At 34.9% G+C, this 17,441-nt stretch overlaps 1 protein-coding gene and 1 long non-coding RNA gene across 2 annotated transcripts; both read left to right on the forward strand.

Annotated features, from left to right (window-relative positions):
• Positions 1-438: 438 nt before the first annotated feature.
• On the forward strand, positions 439-2,630 carry LOC115957679 (probable aquaporin PIP2-5). The gene is made up of 4 exons (XM_031075986.1): positions 439-763; positions 992-1,287; positions 1,841-1,981; positions 2,246-2,630. Exons 1-4 carry the CDS (start codon positions 496-498, stop codon positions 2,327-2,329), a joined length of 789 nt encoding a protein of 262 aa, XP_030931846.1. The 5' UTR covers positions 439-495; the 3' UTR covers positions 2,330-2,630.
• A 4,953-nt stretch (positions 2,631-7,583) lies between these two features.
• On the forward strand, positions 7,584-17,218 carry LOC115957680. Its single transcript, XR_004084392.1, has 2 exons — positions 7,584-7,874; positions 16,764-17,218. It is a non-coding gene; the product is annotated as an uncharacterized LOC115957680 (long non-coding RNA).
• Positions 17,219-17,441: the final 223 nt, after the last annotated feature.

Here is a 17,441-nt window from a genome sequence, read left to right on the forward strand (position 1 = left end):
CCATATTACTCCCAAACAAGATTACTTACATTCCAATCATTTTCATTCTTTTCCATTCCTTTATTTTAAAACATTCATTCAAGGTTACTTAATTCCATTTCATTCCATTATTTTCTATTCTTTTCCCTTACTTAAATACATTTTATTCCATTTTATTCCTTTCCATTTCTTTCCATTCCCTAATGATCATTCCATTACATTCCCTTATGAACTCCCAAACAGAGCCAAAGAAACAAGGAAATGTGGGGTCGGTGGAAGCGAAAGAAACCAAAGAATTAGTAGCTGATTTCAGTTCTCAATTTGCTGTAATCAAATGCTAATCCTTTCTGTTTAAACTTTTAAACCAAAAAATCCTAGTCCTTTTTACGCTCCCTTCTATTCCTCTTCCATTATATAACCTCTGCACTGCCTCACATTTCTACACCAAAGCCAAAATCTCTCTCTCACTCACTCACCAAAGCTTCAGACTTTTGCATTTATCTCTTAGTCTTTCATATGGCCAGGGAAGTTTCAGCCAAAGACTACCACGACCCAGCTCCAGTACCGATTTTCCATGTTGTGGAGCTATCCCAGTGGTCCTTTTACAGGGCTTTGATAGCTGAGTTTATGGCTACTTTGCTGTTTCTATATGTCACGGTGCTGACTGTGATTGGCTACAAGAGCCATGTTAGAGACGCCTGTGGTGGTCTTGACCATCTTGGGATTGCTTGGGCCTTTGGTGGCATGATTTTCATTCTTGCTTACTGCATTGGTGATATTTCATGTACGTGGGTTTTCATTTCTCTCTTTCTTTCTTACGTATTTTCCCACTTTTGTTAAGTTTTGCTTCCTTTGCTTTTAAAGTTAAACATTACAATTTAGTTTGCATTAAGCTTCAGATAATTAATTTGTTTTTGATTAAATATTTCAGGTGGGTTTTTCTATCTTTGTTTTCTTACGTGGATTTTAGGCTTAGCTATTAGCTAACTTTAAAAGTTGGTTTTGTGCGTAGATGGTCACATTAACCCAGCAGTGACATTCGGGAGCCTATTGGCTCGTAAGGTGTCGCTTATCCGAGCCGTGATGTACATGGTGGTTCAGTGCTTGGGTGCCATCGTTGGTGCTGGGATCGTCCAGGCCTTTCAGATGGGTTATTACGATAGGAATGGTGGTGGTGCCAACATGGTCTCTCATGGGTACAGCAAAGGCGCTGGATTGGGCGCCGAGATCATAGGGACCTTTGTGCTTGTATACACCGTCTTCTCTGCCACTGATCCCAAGAGGGAAGCTAAAAATTCCATTGCTCCGGCATGTACCTTAACATTCCTCCAGTTTGAGATTCAGTTCGCTATAAAGTATAAACTATAGAGTTTTTTGCATGGTAAAAAAATTGGAAATATATATTACACACGGCCTATTGCACATAACATAACAATTATCAACCAAAAAAAAAAAAAAAAAAAAAAAAAAAAAAGAAGTTCGATATCTTATTTTAAGTCAATGGTAAAGAGCAATTAAATAAAATGATCAAATTATGTTTAATCTATTAAAATAAAAGATCTGTTTTATCCTTTTCAAAGAAAAAAAATTAGTTTAATTTACTGCTTTGTACTTGAGACTCTTTGGGGGGTTAAAACCTAAAAGTGCATGTGTGTACATGTACTGAGTTTAAGGTTTTTGGAATCCGTGGGGACACCTCCTATGAACAACCTAAGAATTGCCCTATTTTGTTTCACGGCAATTGTAGATTATTGTTTGTGCCCTCAGCCTTGGACTATTTCTTAGCCACAAATGATTATGGATTATAGTTATACTATCAATATTGTTTTATTGACAGATTATGTATTGTAACGAATTGAAGGTTTTGGCACCACTTTCCATTGGATTTGCGGTGTTCATGGTTCACTTGGCCACCATCCCAATCACTGGCACTGGCATCAACCCCGCTAGGAGTTTTGGTGCTGCTGTTATCTACAACAAGGCCGAGGCCTGGGATGACCATGTTAGTACACTTTCCTTAGACTACTGATTATTTGCATTATTGCTAAAGTTGTTTTGTTGTTGTATCATTTACTTATATGCACAGTATATATACAACAATGACGATCATGAGAAGTTCTAAAATTTTAGAGTTGACTATGGATCTTCCGCATGCTATAATTATGATCAGTTATATGTATATATGCATCGTTTCATATTAAATATTCATACCCCCCCACCCCCCAAAAAATGGTGTATCTTATCTACTTGTTATTTTCTTTTCCAGTGGATCTTTTGGGTTGGGCCATTCATTGGCGCAACCATTGCAGCTCTCTACCACCGATTCGTGATGAGTGCAGGTGCTGCGTAAGCTCTTGGGCCATTCAAGAGCAACCCCCATGTTTGATTAATAAAGAGGCTTAACTATTTGATTCCTTCTTCATGGTTCTCCAATCTCCAGGTGAATGACATTGGAAGAAGGATTTGATATCTTTAGAAGCATAATGGATGAGTGCTTATGCTTGTGTATGAATGTTTCTTTGGCTCTCTTAATTACCTTAGAGAGTTATTAAAAGGAGCATAAAATTGTAGATGAGGCCTGTTTGATTCCCCATGTTTCCCTCTATACACTTGCCTTTGAATTTACATGAGAGTTGTTTTCAATATATGTCTTTGGCACTTTGTACTCTTTGTGCTTTGAAAGTACAGTTTGAGCAACGCGGTCACGTGTTCACTTTCTAATGTCTGAAATTGCTCATAGTGCCTGGTGGAAGAATTACATAGAAGCAGGTTGAAAAGGCAATCTACTGAATTCTAATCTCACTGTATCATCATGAAAAAGATGCAAAATCAGGTGACATGAAAATTGAACCCAAAAAAAAGAAGAAAGTCTTGGTTTAATATGGCTATTTTAAGTGCAACATGGAGAGCAATTTACATGATAATAACAAAAGGAAAGGACATGAGAGCGGTTTAAACATTACATGGTATCTTAGACAGCACTCTTCAAATACAACGGAAATACAACGGATTTGGTGCTGTGGGTCACGTCCGGCTAGGTTATTCATTATCAGTTAAATCTATATATATAATTAAAGTCAAAGTTAAGAAAAAATTCAATTAGATTCTAAATTAAATTTTAATTATTGTTTATTTTTGTGCCACATGTCATATTTAAGTTTTTTTTTTTTTAATTTTGTTCTAGATAAATTAATATTATGCAAAAGACGAATCATCTAATATAAATAAATTATCAAAAACTGAATTAAAAAAAAAAAAAGTAAACTCATGCATATATTGAAAAATTAAAAATAAAAAGAAAGAGAAAGTAAAACTTATTTGTGATTAAAAAATTGTATAACTCTTATACTAGATATAATTTGAACTCATGTATGTATATAATTGTACAATACATATACATAGGTTATACACTAATTTGCTTAACATAAGAGATCAATGAGCTCAATTTAGTATGGGTGTTTAATCACGTGCTTCAGTCAATAATCAATAAAATGATTTTCTAGTAATCAGTTCATAAATTTTTTTGTGGCTTTAATCTAAAAATATAATTGCATAATTTGGAAAATCGGCCTATAAAATTCCAAGAAGTTGAAGAGGAGGAAGATAAGGAACAGTGCAGTCCAGTCTCTGTATTGGATCCTGTATTCGAGGTCGACGATGACGATGGTCATGATGTTGAGGATGATGATGAGGACAAGGACTACGGTTACGATCATGAATGTAGCTTTGCCATTGTTCAGAGTATGTAACAAATTAAACCAAACAAGTACTACTGTTTGAAATAATTTTTTCTATGTGTTGGGGGTGTCAGTTCCTTCTTAATGAGCCAACTTACTTTAAAAGAACTTGCTCGAATTTTTTGGTGTTTCAACTAAACGCCAAAAAATAAGTAAAGTAGGGTTTCGAGGTTTTTTCCAAAAAAAGATCTGCGACACGATTTTGTACTAGATGCTTGGTTTGATGGTAACTTTGGTGATTACCTGATTGGACAATAATGCGTTATGGTCATGGTTGTAGGATTGCGTCGATTTTGAACAATGGTATCAATGTGGGATCCATTGAAGATTGAGGGTATATATCAATCTCTTGTTTTTCGTTAATGTGACATACTTTTGTCGATAAGGTAGACACAACCAAAGTTGCCTTAACTTCAAATGTCACTGCCCACATGTGATGTTAGGAGTTCTGTCTCAATTGTGGTAGTCCCTTCAATTCATTGGACAGTGTAATCGTCAAACTAATTAATTTGAATTAAGTGAGTAACAGGTATTATTAGTAAAATCCTATAAATAATATATGTATTTGGAAATGAATCTAACATTTTTATATAATTTAGTATCTGTTTGGATTTGACTTATGTCATCTGCATTTCATCCTTGCGCATTTTCTCTCTTTTTTTTTTTTGTTTTTTTTTTTTTTCAGCCGCAACTTTTGACTATTCTCTTATGAACAATGCACCTATGCACTGTTCACGGGTCTCACAAATTTCACTTTTCAGCCACTTTTTCATTAAAAATAGGTCTTACAGCACTATTCACACATTTAAAAATTATTTTACTACAATATTTTCAGTTTTCAGCAAAAATAAGTTGTATCCAAACGAACCATTAGTATGTCAATTGGAGTATAATCTTTTATTTGTAAAATTACTTTTAAAATGTTTAACTCTAAAAATAAAGCTAAACCATCAATATTTTAATATACATCATGTTTGAGAAAAGATTCAAGTTTAAGATAGTATTTTTTGCAAACTATCATCATCTAGTAATTTCAATTTTGTGAAGTTAAATAGAAAACCAAAAATATCTTCAAATATTTGAAATTGTTCAAACCTATTCTCAATTGAACTAATTACTTTATCTACTATATATAAGAAATAACCAAATCTTAAAGATTCTTCAGCAAAACATGTTATCTTATTATGAACATTTTCATCAAATTGTTTTTTTCTATGAATTATACGTTTCTCATGAAATACAGATTCTATTTCCATTTCCAATGCAATTTTTTTAAATGAATTAATTACAGATGTAAATCCATTTTCTTTATACTTTAAAATAAGAAATGAGACCTTTTAATTGATCTATAGCAACATCAATGTGCATGTCTCTTGATTGTAAATTTTTACTAACAAAGTTGATAGTAATATGTCATACCAAATAGTCATACCTAATAAGAAATCAAAACTTTCAATTTCATATGTTGCTAAATAATTAGCTTTACTTTTTATTTTAGGATCATCACTTGTTTGTGCTAATTATAACAAAGCATCTCTTATTTGTGGAGCTTGTAATTTTATTGCTTTTACACTTTCAATGCGACTTTCCCAGCTTGTTTGTGATAATGACTTAAGAGTAAAACCGGACACATTATCTTGTAAAATTTTCCATCTTTTTGTGGAGTGGAAGAAGAAAACAATGTATATATGCGCCGTATAACTCCAAAAAATGACATAGCTTTTGGACAAGAATTGGTCATATCACATAGCACAAGGTTAAGACTATGACAACTACATGGAGTGTAAAGTGCTTTAGGATTTATATCAAGAAGTCTTTTTTCTACCCCATCATATTTTTCCTTTCATATTAGACCCATTATCATATCCTTGTCCACATATATCATTAACATCAAGCTCAAGAATATTTATTACATTTATAATTTCATCAAAAAGACTTTTTCAAGTAGTGTCATCTACTTTTACAAATTCAACAAAATGTTCTACTATTTTTACTGGACTCGTTGAAATATCAACACATCGTAATATGAGAGACATTTGTTCTTGATGACTTGCATCTAGTGTACAATCAAGTTTAATTGAAAAATATCTTGCTTCTTTGATCTTTTTGATAATTTTACATTTAATCTCATTTGCTAACAGTTGTATCAATTCATTTTGTACTTTATGTCCAAGATAATGATTATGGATTCCACCGTTTTAAATACGTCTAATATGTTCTTGCATAACTGGATCAAATTCTGCAATCATTTCAATTAACTTAAAAAATTTCTATTATTTTCTTCACAATTTTTTTCATTTTTTCCTTGAAATGCCAAATTATTTTTACCAAAATTCTTTACTACAGCAATAATTCTTAATAAAACCTTTTTCCAATGATCTTTCTCTTTGTTAATCTGTTCTTCGATATTTTTATCTAATGTTTTATTTTTTGACAATCTCCTTTTCAAATCTAGCCTAGTGTTCATGTCAGTATTATACTCTCTAGTTGTTTCATGGATTCTAATTTTAGAACTAATATTTTTCCAAGAACATGGTTGGCCAGTACGTTTAGACTCAAACAACTTGCAACAAAAACAAAATACTTTGTCCGTATCTTTTGAATACACTAACCATTTTCTATCATGCTTCTCCCCATTTGATAATATTCGTTTAATGAATAGTAAAAAAATGTCTAGTGTCAATTATATCATTGTCTCTAATTGGACATCTCTCTACTAATAAATCTCTTAATTTTGTGTCAATATTTTTCCAATTACCTGAATCATAAATATAATATAATTCAATATGTCATTATTATTTTCATTTTCTTCTAGTGGAACATTATTATGGTAAACTTGTTTATTTGTGACATTTTCATTATTATTTTCATTTTCTTCTGAATTCTTTTGAAGTTCATTATCAAGATTTTTTTGTATTGCAAAATTAAACATCGTTATTATCTTGCAATTGTATCATTTCATTGTCTTCTAATTCTTTTTGGTGAATTTCTTGCTTATTTGTGACATTTTCATCTAAATTTTGTATTATATTTTTTTATTACTAATAACAAATTTATCTATTGATCCTTTTTTAGACTCAATTATTTTATTTTATTTTTTTAGGTTTTTCATATCCAGATGCATAATTTCTAATAAACATTTCTAATCAAACAATATATTTATAAAAACTGAAATAAAAAATAATTTTCAAGTGTAGAGTAAATGAGCAATAGAATCCGATTTATATAAAAAGTATTGTTGTAGTTTCAACGAATAATAACAAGTTTTTAGTAATCTTAACCTTCATAAACAAAGACTTAATCATTATATTATCAATAATAAAATATAAATATAGATATAGATATATATATATATATATATAAAAACGCAAGATTAAATTTTTTTTTTTTTTTTAAATCCGAGCCCAGCCAAAACAGAAGTACAAACCCAGCCAAGAAAGCCACACAAGTCATATTAATAAGACCCCGCCCACAAAAAAAACAAAAAAGATTCTATCATTACACCTATAACAAAAAATATATACGCAGGCTTAAAAATAAATAAAATAAAATAAAAAACACCTCAAGGCCTAACGACCGGTCATAACTCAAGTAGAAAAAGGCCCAGTGGCATTTCCAATAGTGTCTCTAAAGCCTTATTAGGAAAGCAAACACAGAAAAATCAAGTTCCAACAGTCTCTCCATCTTTTTTCTTTCTTTTTTTTTTTTTTTTATAGATTTGCTACAGTAACTCTCTTGAACTGAAGAGCACTGTAGCAATTGCTGTATCAACTCCAAACATATTTCACTCTTAAAATAATCACGGGTTGAATAAAATAATAATTCTTTCTCTCTCATCCCTTTTCTCTTTCGTTCTTCACATTCTCTCTTGCTTCTCTATCTCAACGGTTACAAACTAAAACAAAAACACAAAACCCAATCGAAAGATTTGAAACACAAAAACAATCTTTCTCATAAGCCTGATGAAATTCGAACAATAAAAGCAAAAAACCGCATTTTGTCGGCGGTAGGGAGGAGGACAAGCGGCTGTGGAGGCGGAGCAAATCGGTTGTGGAGAAAGACCCATCTATACTGCATGAACTATTCGCTCATCACGCTCCTCATCCTCTTCCTCAGCCTCCTCTGGCACCCGATCTCCATGATCATCTTCCTCGCCTGGTCTTCCTCTCTCTCTTTTTATTTTATTTTATTTTATTATTATTATTATTATTATTATTTGCTGAAATCCTCTCTCTGTTTGAGTCTTTGACTTTGAGTTTAAGTTTGAGATGAGATATTTTTTATTCTTAACTTTTGGTATGTGGTGGAGAATTGGTTTGTAGTTATAGTGGATTGTGTGTGTGGTGGAAACAACGGGTTGTAAAAAGTGGTCTGTACGTGTGTGGTTTTTTTTTTTTTTTTTTTGCTGAAATCCTCTCTCTGTCTGAGTCTTTGACTTTGAGTTTGAGATGAGATATTTTTTTATTCTTTAACTTTTGGTATGTGGTGGAGAATTGGTTTGTAGTTATAGGGGACTGTGTGTGGAACAATGGGTTGTAAAAAGTGGTCTGTACGTGTGTGGCGGAAAATCGGGTTACAAAAATTTTATGATCAGATATATATTTTTTGAAAAATATTATCTCCATAATATTTTTATAAAAACTTTAAATAGTAGATTGTTATTGACTGTTATGAATAAGCAAAAAATTAATTTAAGTTGTGATTCAAATTAAAACCAATAACAACTTACTACATGTACTTTTTTTCATTTTAGAAAAAAAAAAAAAAAACTTATGATAAAGTAGTGAATAATAATAAATAAATAAAAACTAACAACTCATGACTATATTATTTGTTATTTCAAGTGCTTCAAGAGATCTATTGAAAAAAAAAAGACCAACCACAATTTTAAAATTTTTACCCATTGAGAGTTAGAAAATATAGTTGGGAATAAATAAAAAAAGATTAAAAAAAGAATACAGAATGAACGAAAAAATAATATTTAAATGAGATAGAGAAAAGATAAAAAGTCTATTAGAAAGTATATTTGAAGAAGTAAGTAGGTAAAAGGTAAATGTAACTGTTCACTTTTCAAACAGTGCAAAAATTTGAAGAGTGTTAGATATGCTCTAATTCAACAAAAAACACATCTACATAATGCCAGAGAATCACCAGAGAATCAAATAAGGATTTGTTTGAGATCCGTTTATTTTATTGAAACTGAAAACTTTTTGCTAAAAATACTCTAAATAAATGTAAAAATTAGCTGAAATAGTACAGTGGGATCCATGAATAGCACTGTAGGGACACGATTCTTTTGGGGCCCAATAATGACGTTGGGCTCGTACGTGAAAGATCCCTCACAATATGATTTGTAGAGAGTGGGCTTGAAAAGCTTGCCGTTAATCACGGGGCGATGTTCCGGTCTTGATTTTAGAGGTATTCCTGTAGAAAAAGGAGTCAGGTTTGAATATTTAAGCCCTATAGCATCGCATCTTATGGGGTTGGGCTCCTCGGACTTGATCCGAGGACCATTAAGGTCTTACCCCGGTTACCCAACGGTGGTTTTTTTTATGATGGCACATGTGTTGTTAAGGTGTCTTCACCCATGAAGTTTCTTTTTGGAGATCAGATCAGAGCCCCTTTCTAGGTTCACTTACCTTTCCTTTTATACTAGCTTACGTCCGCTATCCTTCGTCCACGTGTAGGGTCAACCTTTATAAGACTGATATTTGTCCCATCAGTCTAATCCCGGAATTGTTGGGGATGGTTGATAAAGCTGGAGAATACGGCTCTGTTAGGTGCAGAGTCTTATCTGGGAAGGGTAGTAAGGATAACTCTCCCAAGATATTTTAAATCTCCTTCCACATTTATTCTTTTATCTCTTTTTTACCCCTACCCTCAATGGAGCTTTGGGTCTACCGAGGACGAAACTGTCCTCGGCTGCATCTCCGGGCCATTACCTTTTTCGGCTTGGGCCTTTGGACTCCCCACGAGCAAGTGGGCCTGGCCCATAAATCATTGGGCCCCACAATAGCCCCTCAAAACCCTGCTGTCCAACATCCTGGTTGGAATGGGGGGTTTTGGTAATACCAGGCCTTTATTGTAACTCACTTAATTCAGCATTTGACTGACGCTAGCGACTCTTCACCTGCCCAAGAAGTGTACCGGTCTACAAGATGCTCCTCTTAATTTCTTCATGATGTGCTTATGCCGTTTGGTTATCCGAAGCGCGTCTTTAATATCTTCCCTTCACGAGACCTCCCAGATTTGACGGTTATTGATGGCGTGGGGGAACGAAACGGGTGTATTCTTGTCTGCAGATTTCCTCGGGGATCTGAACACATTAAGTATTCTCCTCTTCGTCTCCTATATAAAGAGGAGAAACAAGAATCGTTTCTCCCACAGATGAATCCCTTTAATCCCTCCAAGATTTGAAAACCCTTAGATTCCTTCCGGAGTTTACTTTTACTCTCCGGTTATTCCTTAACCTGAAATACACTCGCCATAGCAGTAAGCAATGAAAAAACCATTCCCTTCCCAGAAACGCCCTGTCTTAACGAAGCTCGAAATGGCTCGGTCAGGGCAAGGATGGCGGAGACTTAAGATTTGTCCCCCCTTCCTTTCAGCCAAAATCCAAAGCAGGGGCTCATCACGTCAAACTTTCGACGTGACTGAGTCGAGAATTCCCATCATCGTAACCAACCGCTCTCTTACGAGCATACCTAATATGGCCCCAGTGTGTTAGGAGTCAGGAACGAGGCAGGGACTAAGTGTCTCTGCTTCTTCCTCTCTTCGTTCACTGGTGGCCCCCTCCGCCTCCCTTTCTTAGTCTTCCCAGCACCAGCTCCCTCCTGGTGCTTTCACTTCTCCCTCTTTTGCTCATTTTTCTTTCTTTTTATCTCTTCTCTCTTGTTCTCCTCCTTCTTTACTCATGTCCTCCATCTTCCTCATTCATCTCCTCCATCCTCTTCTTCCTTCTCCTCCATCCTCTTCTTCCTTCTCCTTCAAATTCTTCTTCCTTCTCCTTCATCTTTTTCCAAAAAATGTTCTTCTTTCGATATGAGCAATACTGAGGCAGAGATTGGAGAGACTTTGAAGACGAGTTTAAAAGACACCTGACTGTTTACTTATCTGTACTGTGGATGTTAGTGTTGTTTCGGTAGCTCACCTTTTGTATAGGCTTGTTTGAGCCCCACTTTGTACGTTGTAATAATTTTTATATTAATAAAAGTTGTTGTTATTTTACTTCGCATGTTCTGTCTATGTTTTTACAAATTTGCAAGCGCTGCTAGACACAATAATATATCATTTGAATCAATGATAACTAAAGTCATAATACTTGCTGATAAAAAGATGTAACCATAACTTTAATAGAATTGTTTGACATAGCAATGCGTACCTGTAAATAGCGATACTTGCCCGAAACAGAGCCGAGATTAGAATTGGATGTTCTATGTGGTGTAGGAAGTAATTATTCGAAGACATATCACCCGCAAAAATGAACAACCCCCTTAGGCTACCGAATAGCGGAGCGTCCCGCCATCATCCTAACACTCTTATTGGCCTTAACATTTTACAGTATTTGAGCCGAGGACTTTCCCTATCCGAGCAGTTGGTTTCCCCATAGGCTTGAGTCCGAGGACCATGCAAAACCTTGATTCTGTCCAACACTCGTAATTTTTATTTTTTGTACTTAGTTTCCCCATAGGCTTGAGTCCGAGGACCATGCAAGGCTTTGGTTCTGTCCAACACTCGTAATTTTTATTTTTTTGTACTTGGTTTCCCCATAGGCTTGAGTCCGAGGACCATGCAAGGCCTTGGTTCTGTCCAACACTCGTAATTTTTTTTTTTTGTACTTGGTTTCCCCATAGGCTTGAGTCTGAGGACCATGCAAGGCCTTGGTTCTGTCCAACACTCGTAATTTTTATTTTTTGTACTTGGTTTCCCCATAGGCTTGAGTCCGAGGACCATGCAAGGCCTTGGTTCTATCCAAAACTTGTGATTTTTTCTTTTTGTACTTGGTTTCCCCATAGGCTTGAGTCCGAGGACCATGCAAGGTCTTGGTTCTGTCCAAAACTTGTAAGATTTTTTCTTTTTGTACTTGGTTTCCCCATAGGCTTGAGTCCGGGGACCATGCAAGGCCTTGGTTCTGTCCAAAACTTGTAAAGTTTCCTTTTTGTACTTGGTTTCCCCATAGGCTTGAGTTCGAGGACCATGCAAGGTCTTGGTTCTGTCTAAAACTTGTGATTTTTTCTTTTTGTACTTGGTTTCCCCATAGGCTTGAGTCCGAGGACCATGCAAGGCCTTGGTTCTGTCCAAAACTTGTGATTTTTTCTTTTCGTACTTGGTTTCCCCATAAACTTGAGTTCGAGGACCATGCAAGGCCTTGGTTCTGTCCAAAACTTGTAAGATTTTTTCTTTTTGTACTTGGTTTCCCCATAGGCTTGAGTCCAAGGACCATGCAAGGCCTTGGTTCTGTCCAAAACTTGTAATTTTTATTTTATTTTATTTTTTTTATTTTTTACTTTCGTTTATGCTTCGAATGTAAGCCCCTAGACCAGGGCAGGGAGAGCTGGTTTGTGGCCAAAAGCCCCTAGGCTGCCCGCGCCGTTGGCACCGCAAGGCATAGCCCCTAGCAGAAGTTTATGTCGGAGCAACCGCTGTGTGTTGCCGGAGACGTAGGAAACCTCACGAACCTCTGCTTGCTAGAGAGTCGACTCCACCGCCACCCACGCCAACGCGCAAGCCCTCCCCACAGACGGCGCCAATTGTAGGGACACGATTCTTTTGGGGTCCAATAATGACGTTGGGCTCGTACGTGAAAGATCCCTCACAATATGATTTGTAGAGAGTGGGCTTGAAAAGCTTGCCGTTGGTCACGGGGCGATGTTCCGGTCTTGATTTTAGAGGAATTCCTGTAGAAAAAGGAGTCGGGTTTGAATATTTAAGCCCTATAGCATCGCATCTTATGGGGTTGGGCTCCTCGGACTTGATCCGAGGACCATTAAGGTCTTACCCCGGTTACCCAACGGTGGTTTTTTTTATGATGGCGCATGTGTTGTTAAGGTGTCTTCACCCATGGAGTTTCTTTTTGGAGATCAGATCAGAGCCCCTTTCTAGGTTCACTTACCTTTCCTTTTATACTAGCTTACGTCCGCTGTCCTTCATCCACGTGTAGGGTCAACTTTTACAAGACTGATATTTGTCCCATCAGTCTAATCCCGGAATTGTTGGGGATGGTTGATAAAGCTGGAGAATACGGCTCTGTTAGGTGCAGAGTCTTATCTGGGAAGGGTAGTAAGGATAACTCTCCCAAGATATTTTAAATCTCCTTCCACATTTATTCCTTTATCTCTTTTTTACCCCTACCCTCAATGGAGCTTTGGGTCTGCCGAGGACGAAACTGTCCTCGGCTGCATCTCCGGGCCATTACCTTTTTCGGCTTGGGCCTTTGGACTCCCCACGAGCAAGTGGGTCTGGCCCATAAATCATTGGGCCCCACAAGCACTAAAAAGTGTAATAAGACCCATGAATAGTAATAAAAATAAACTAAATAGTAAAGTAAATTGGCAAAAATAATATTTGCCAAATGGACACTAAGTGTGCATTTAGCTCTAAATTAAGAGAGTGTTTGGATTGCGTCTATGTTTTCACACAAACGCGTTTTTGCCTTTTTTTAAATTTTTTTCCCCAGCACCTATTACACTATTCATGGGACATGAACAGCGCAAATAGGCAAATGAACAGTGTTTTTGGTGTGAACAATAATCTGAAAATTATTTTTTTATTGTTTTCAATTTTTAGCAAAATCAACGGTATCCAAACCCACACTAAAAAGTCAGCTTATTTTACTATTCAGCTTATTTTTACTACTATTCAGCTTATTTTTACTACTATTCATAAGTTCCATTGTACTTTTCGGTACTATTTATGGGTCTCACTATACTATTTCAGCTAACTTTTACCGATTTATAGTACTTTCAGTAAAAAAATTTCAGTTTCAGCAAAATAAGCGGATCTCAAAATAGACCCTAAGAGAGAATAAAACTATACCTCAGTTCTCACTCCTCAGTTCAGAGTTTTCAAATCAAATGTGATCGGATGATTCGGATCGGAGGAAACCTGCGTTTGTTTTCAAAATTACAAAGGGATTTAGGACCAGTGGAGAGAATAATGAGAGAGGCAAAGAGAAAGAGCGGAGAGAAAGAGGCAGAGCAAGAATAAGATAGAGAAACGGTAATAATTTTAGGGATTTGAGATTTTTTATTTGTTTTGATTTGTGATTGTCTTGTGGTTAATTTCTTAGACCGGATTTGTCGTTTGTCTTATTGAATTTTGGTTTGTCTAGAAGTTAATGATGTTATTTTTGGGACAATTGATTTTGTTTAGACCAAAGAGTTTTTTGGGTATCAATATTTAACCGAATATACCAGAATTTTTGTTTTTTGGTCAAAAGGATGCGTCAGATTTTTTTAGAATCATTTGAAACTTTTTTTTTTCCCTACTATCCTTTCTTTTCCAAAATTTAGAGTCCCCCTTCCACTTGGAGGCTTAGACAATTGCTTAATTGACCCAGTGGAAGGACTCGCCCTGCTTTTTTGTTAAATCATTGGATAATTGTAATATGGTTTCTTGTTGGTTCATTTTTCATTGTAGAAGCACATGAAATTCTTTTTTCTTGCAAAAAGTAAAAATCATTTGGTAAATAACTTTGTGGAGTTTTACGCAACAGTGAAAAACCCAAAAAAGTTGGTACAGAAACTTAATTGTTGTTGTATTGAATATGCATTATGCAACAGTGAAATGAATAGCCATTGCACTGATACCTTGAAAACCCCGTAGAACTTTATAGTTTATACAAGGCCGACTCTAGGCCCTTGCTTAGGAACTCCATCTTAATAAAGCCCCAAAATTGTGAGCCCATAATTCGTTTCATTTGAATAAAAACATACTATTCTACGCTCTTAATTATCGGCAAAAATGGCCCATTAGCATTAATTTTTGAAATATTTAGCAACAGAGCACTGTTTCGGAAATAATTAGGGAAATACCACTTTTTCCGAAAACGCCGCTATAGGGCCCGAAAACGTCACTATAGGGCTTAAAAAACGCCACTATAGGGCCCCTTGAACCTGTTATGGGGACTTATAAAAAAAATTTTGCAGGAAAACGCCGCTATAGGGCCCAAAAACGTCACTATAGGGCTTAAAAACGCCACTATAGGGCCCCTTGAAACTGTTATGGGACTTACAAAAAAATTTTGCAGGAAAACGCCGCTATAGGGCCCAAAAACGTCACTATAGGGCTTAAAAACGCCACTATAGGGCCCCTTGAACCTGTTATGGGACTTATAAAATTTTTTTTCAGGAAAACGCTGCTATAGGCCCGAAAAAGTGGTAGATTGCTATATAGTTCGGAAACAGTGTTTCTGAGCAAATTATTTCCAAAATTGATGGTAATGGGCCATTTTTGCCCTTAATTATCTCTGAAAAGAATCTCAAAATTGCATACTAATTGAAACCTAAGTTGATTAAAAAAATAATGTGAGTATTCCAAATAATCACGATCAATTTCTCACAACTAGAATTTAAAATTTTTGTAAGAAATCTCACAAATGGCAGATTGTCAAAATCAATCACTCACACAGCACATACCAAACAATCTATATCTAATAGCATCTTTAAAATTCGAAATTAAATTTTAATTTCCCTCGCAATGCATTGCTTTACTCAAGGTAAATAATTAAAACCATAAAATAAAAAAATAAAGAACAAAAAAAAATTCATCTCTTTTTGTTACATGTTATATATTTGGTTCTCTATATTAAATAAATCTTGCTTTACTTAGTATTAGTTCATCAAGTTATATGAATTCATCTTTATTTAGGAACATTAAGAGCATGTTTGGATCCAACTTATTCACGGCTGCGTTTTCTACTCCTGCGTTTTTGTTCTTTTTTTTTTTTTTTGGTTTTCACGCGTTTTTGGAGTATTGCGGTTACTGTTTATTGAACAGTACCCGCAAATGTTGACTTTCTGTAGTGAACAGTGCACATGTGCACTGTTCACGGACCCACAAATTTCATTTTTTATCAATTTTTTCATTAAAAATGGGTCCCACAGCACTATTCACACATTTAAAAATTATTTTGCTACAGTGTTTTCAGTTTTCAGTTTTCAGTTTCAGCAAAATAAGTTCTATCCAAACACACACTGTTTGGCAAAAATTGTTTTTGTCAACTTATTTTTGGTACTATTCATGAGTCCTACTGCACTTTTTGGTACTATTCATAGGTCTTACTGCACTATTTCGATTAACTTTTACTTTTATCTATAGTATTTTCAGCAAAAAGTTTTCAGTTTCAGCAAATTAAGCGGATTCCAAACAAACCCTAAGATTGTTGAGTGATTCTTGTATTAAGTGAAGTTGCAATAGTACATTTGATCAATTAGATTATATTTTTTTATCCTTTTAAATTTATTTCAATATTTTTATATTATGATTTTATATTTTAAGATGGTGGCACTTTTATTTGTAAATATTCTTAATTTTGAATGTCTACTTGAAAATATTAATTTGGATATGAAAAAATAAATAAATAATACATAAAAAGTAATTGAATCTTGTGGAAGCAAGAAATTAACCCTTACATGATTGCTCGCTTAAGAACACAATTAATTTAGATTATCGGCTTAAATTAATCTGCAATGGGAAATTTGAACAAGAATCCAAAGACTATCTCACTCTTATAAAAGTATGTAAAAAGGCTCTCATTGATGTGATTTTCACTATTATAATTCTCACTCTGCGTATTTCTTCCCCTTTCATTTGTATTCTCTTGCTTTTTATACTCTTCCCCCTCCTTCTTCTTCGTCCTTATCTGGTGCTTGATTCTCCTTATTTTCTTCTCTAGCATGTGCCATAGTAGGTGCTATCCTAGTTTTGTTAGGTAGCCTTTTGTCCCATCAAGCTCTTCTTTTCTTGAGGTCAAGATGAACAAAGACTTTTGGAGCTTTTTGTTTTATTCTAATAAATTATCTATTGCATTAAAACCTATTGTGTCAGGTGGATCGTTGTAGATTTATCAGGAAAATCCGAAAGGCTTTCTTGGACGCTATGAGTACCACGGTGGATTTATCAGGAAAATCTGGAGGGCTTTCTCGGACGCTATGTGTACCTCTGTGGGATGTCTTTGGTAGTTCAAATGTTCTCGAATATTGTGCGTACCTCGGTGGGGTGCCTTTGGTATTTCATTTATGGGCATTTACCTCGGATGGTTCAAGTGGTCCATCCATGCTTGGACTGAGGGTGGTGTACCCTGTTTGGTCGATTTCCAAAGTTCGGGATCTTGGGGGTACTTTTGATGATCTCTAGTTTCATCTTTTACTCTTGTTTTGGGGTATGTGCTTCTATAGTTGGGCTCCATTTCTTGAAATGACACATTCTAGGCTTGTCTCGATCTAAGGCCCAATGTTTACTTGAGTTTTTAGTGCCACGTCCCAACAAATCTCTATTGGGATCTATTGATAAATTTGTTACTAGAAATATAAAAAATATATATATATATATATAACAAAAAATAATTTAATTATCATAAGTTAACAATAAATTCATTTAAAAATTTATAATATAATGAAATAATACAACAGAAAAATTACAATAAAAATAATCATAATAATGTTCAAAATGCAACATAACAATTATTGATTATATACAAATAATAGATTCTTTTCCAAATGCATG

This window comes from Quercus lobata, chromosome 8 (assembly GCF_001633185.2).
Source record: "Quercus lobata isolate SW786 chromosome 8, ValleyOak3.0 Primary Assembly, whole genome shotgun sequence".
Lineage (NCBI taxonomy): Eukaryota > Viridiplantae > Streptophyta > Magnoliopsida > Fagales > Fagaceae > Quercus > Quercus lobata.

Excerpts from the sequence above, each read along its gene's own strand:
- LOC115957679 (XM_031075986.1), top strand. The coding sequence starts at position 496 with ATGGCCAGGGAAGTTTCAGCCAAAGACTACCACGACCCAGCTCCAGTA. Across the intron at positions 764-991 it reads CTGCATTGGTGATATTTCAT|ATGGTCACATTAACCCAGCA; the intron begins GTACGTGGGTTT and ends TTTTGTGCGTAG. Across the intron at positions 1,288-1,840 it reads CTAAAAATTCCATTGCTCCG|GTTTTGGCACCACTTTCCAT; the intron begins GCATGTACCTTA and ends AACGAATTGAAG.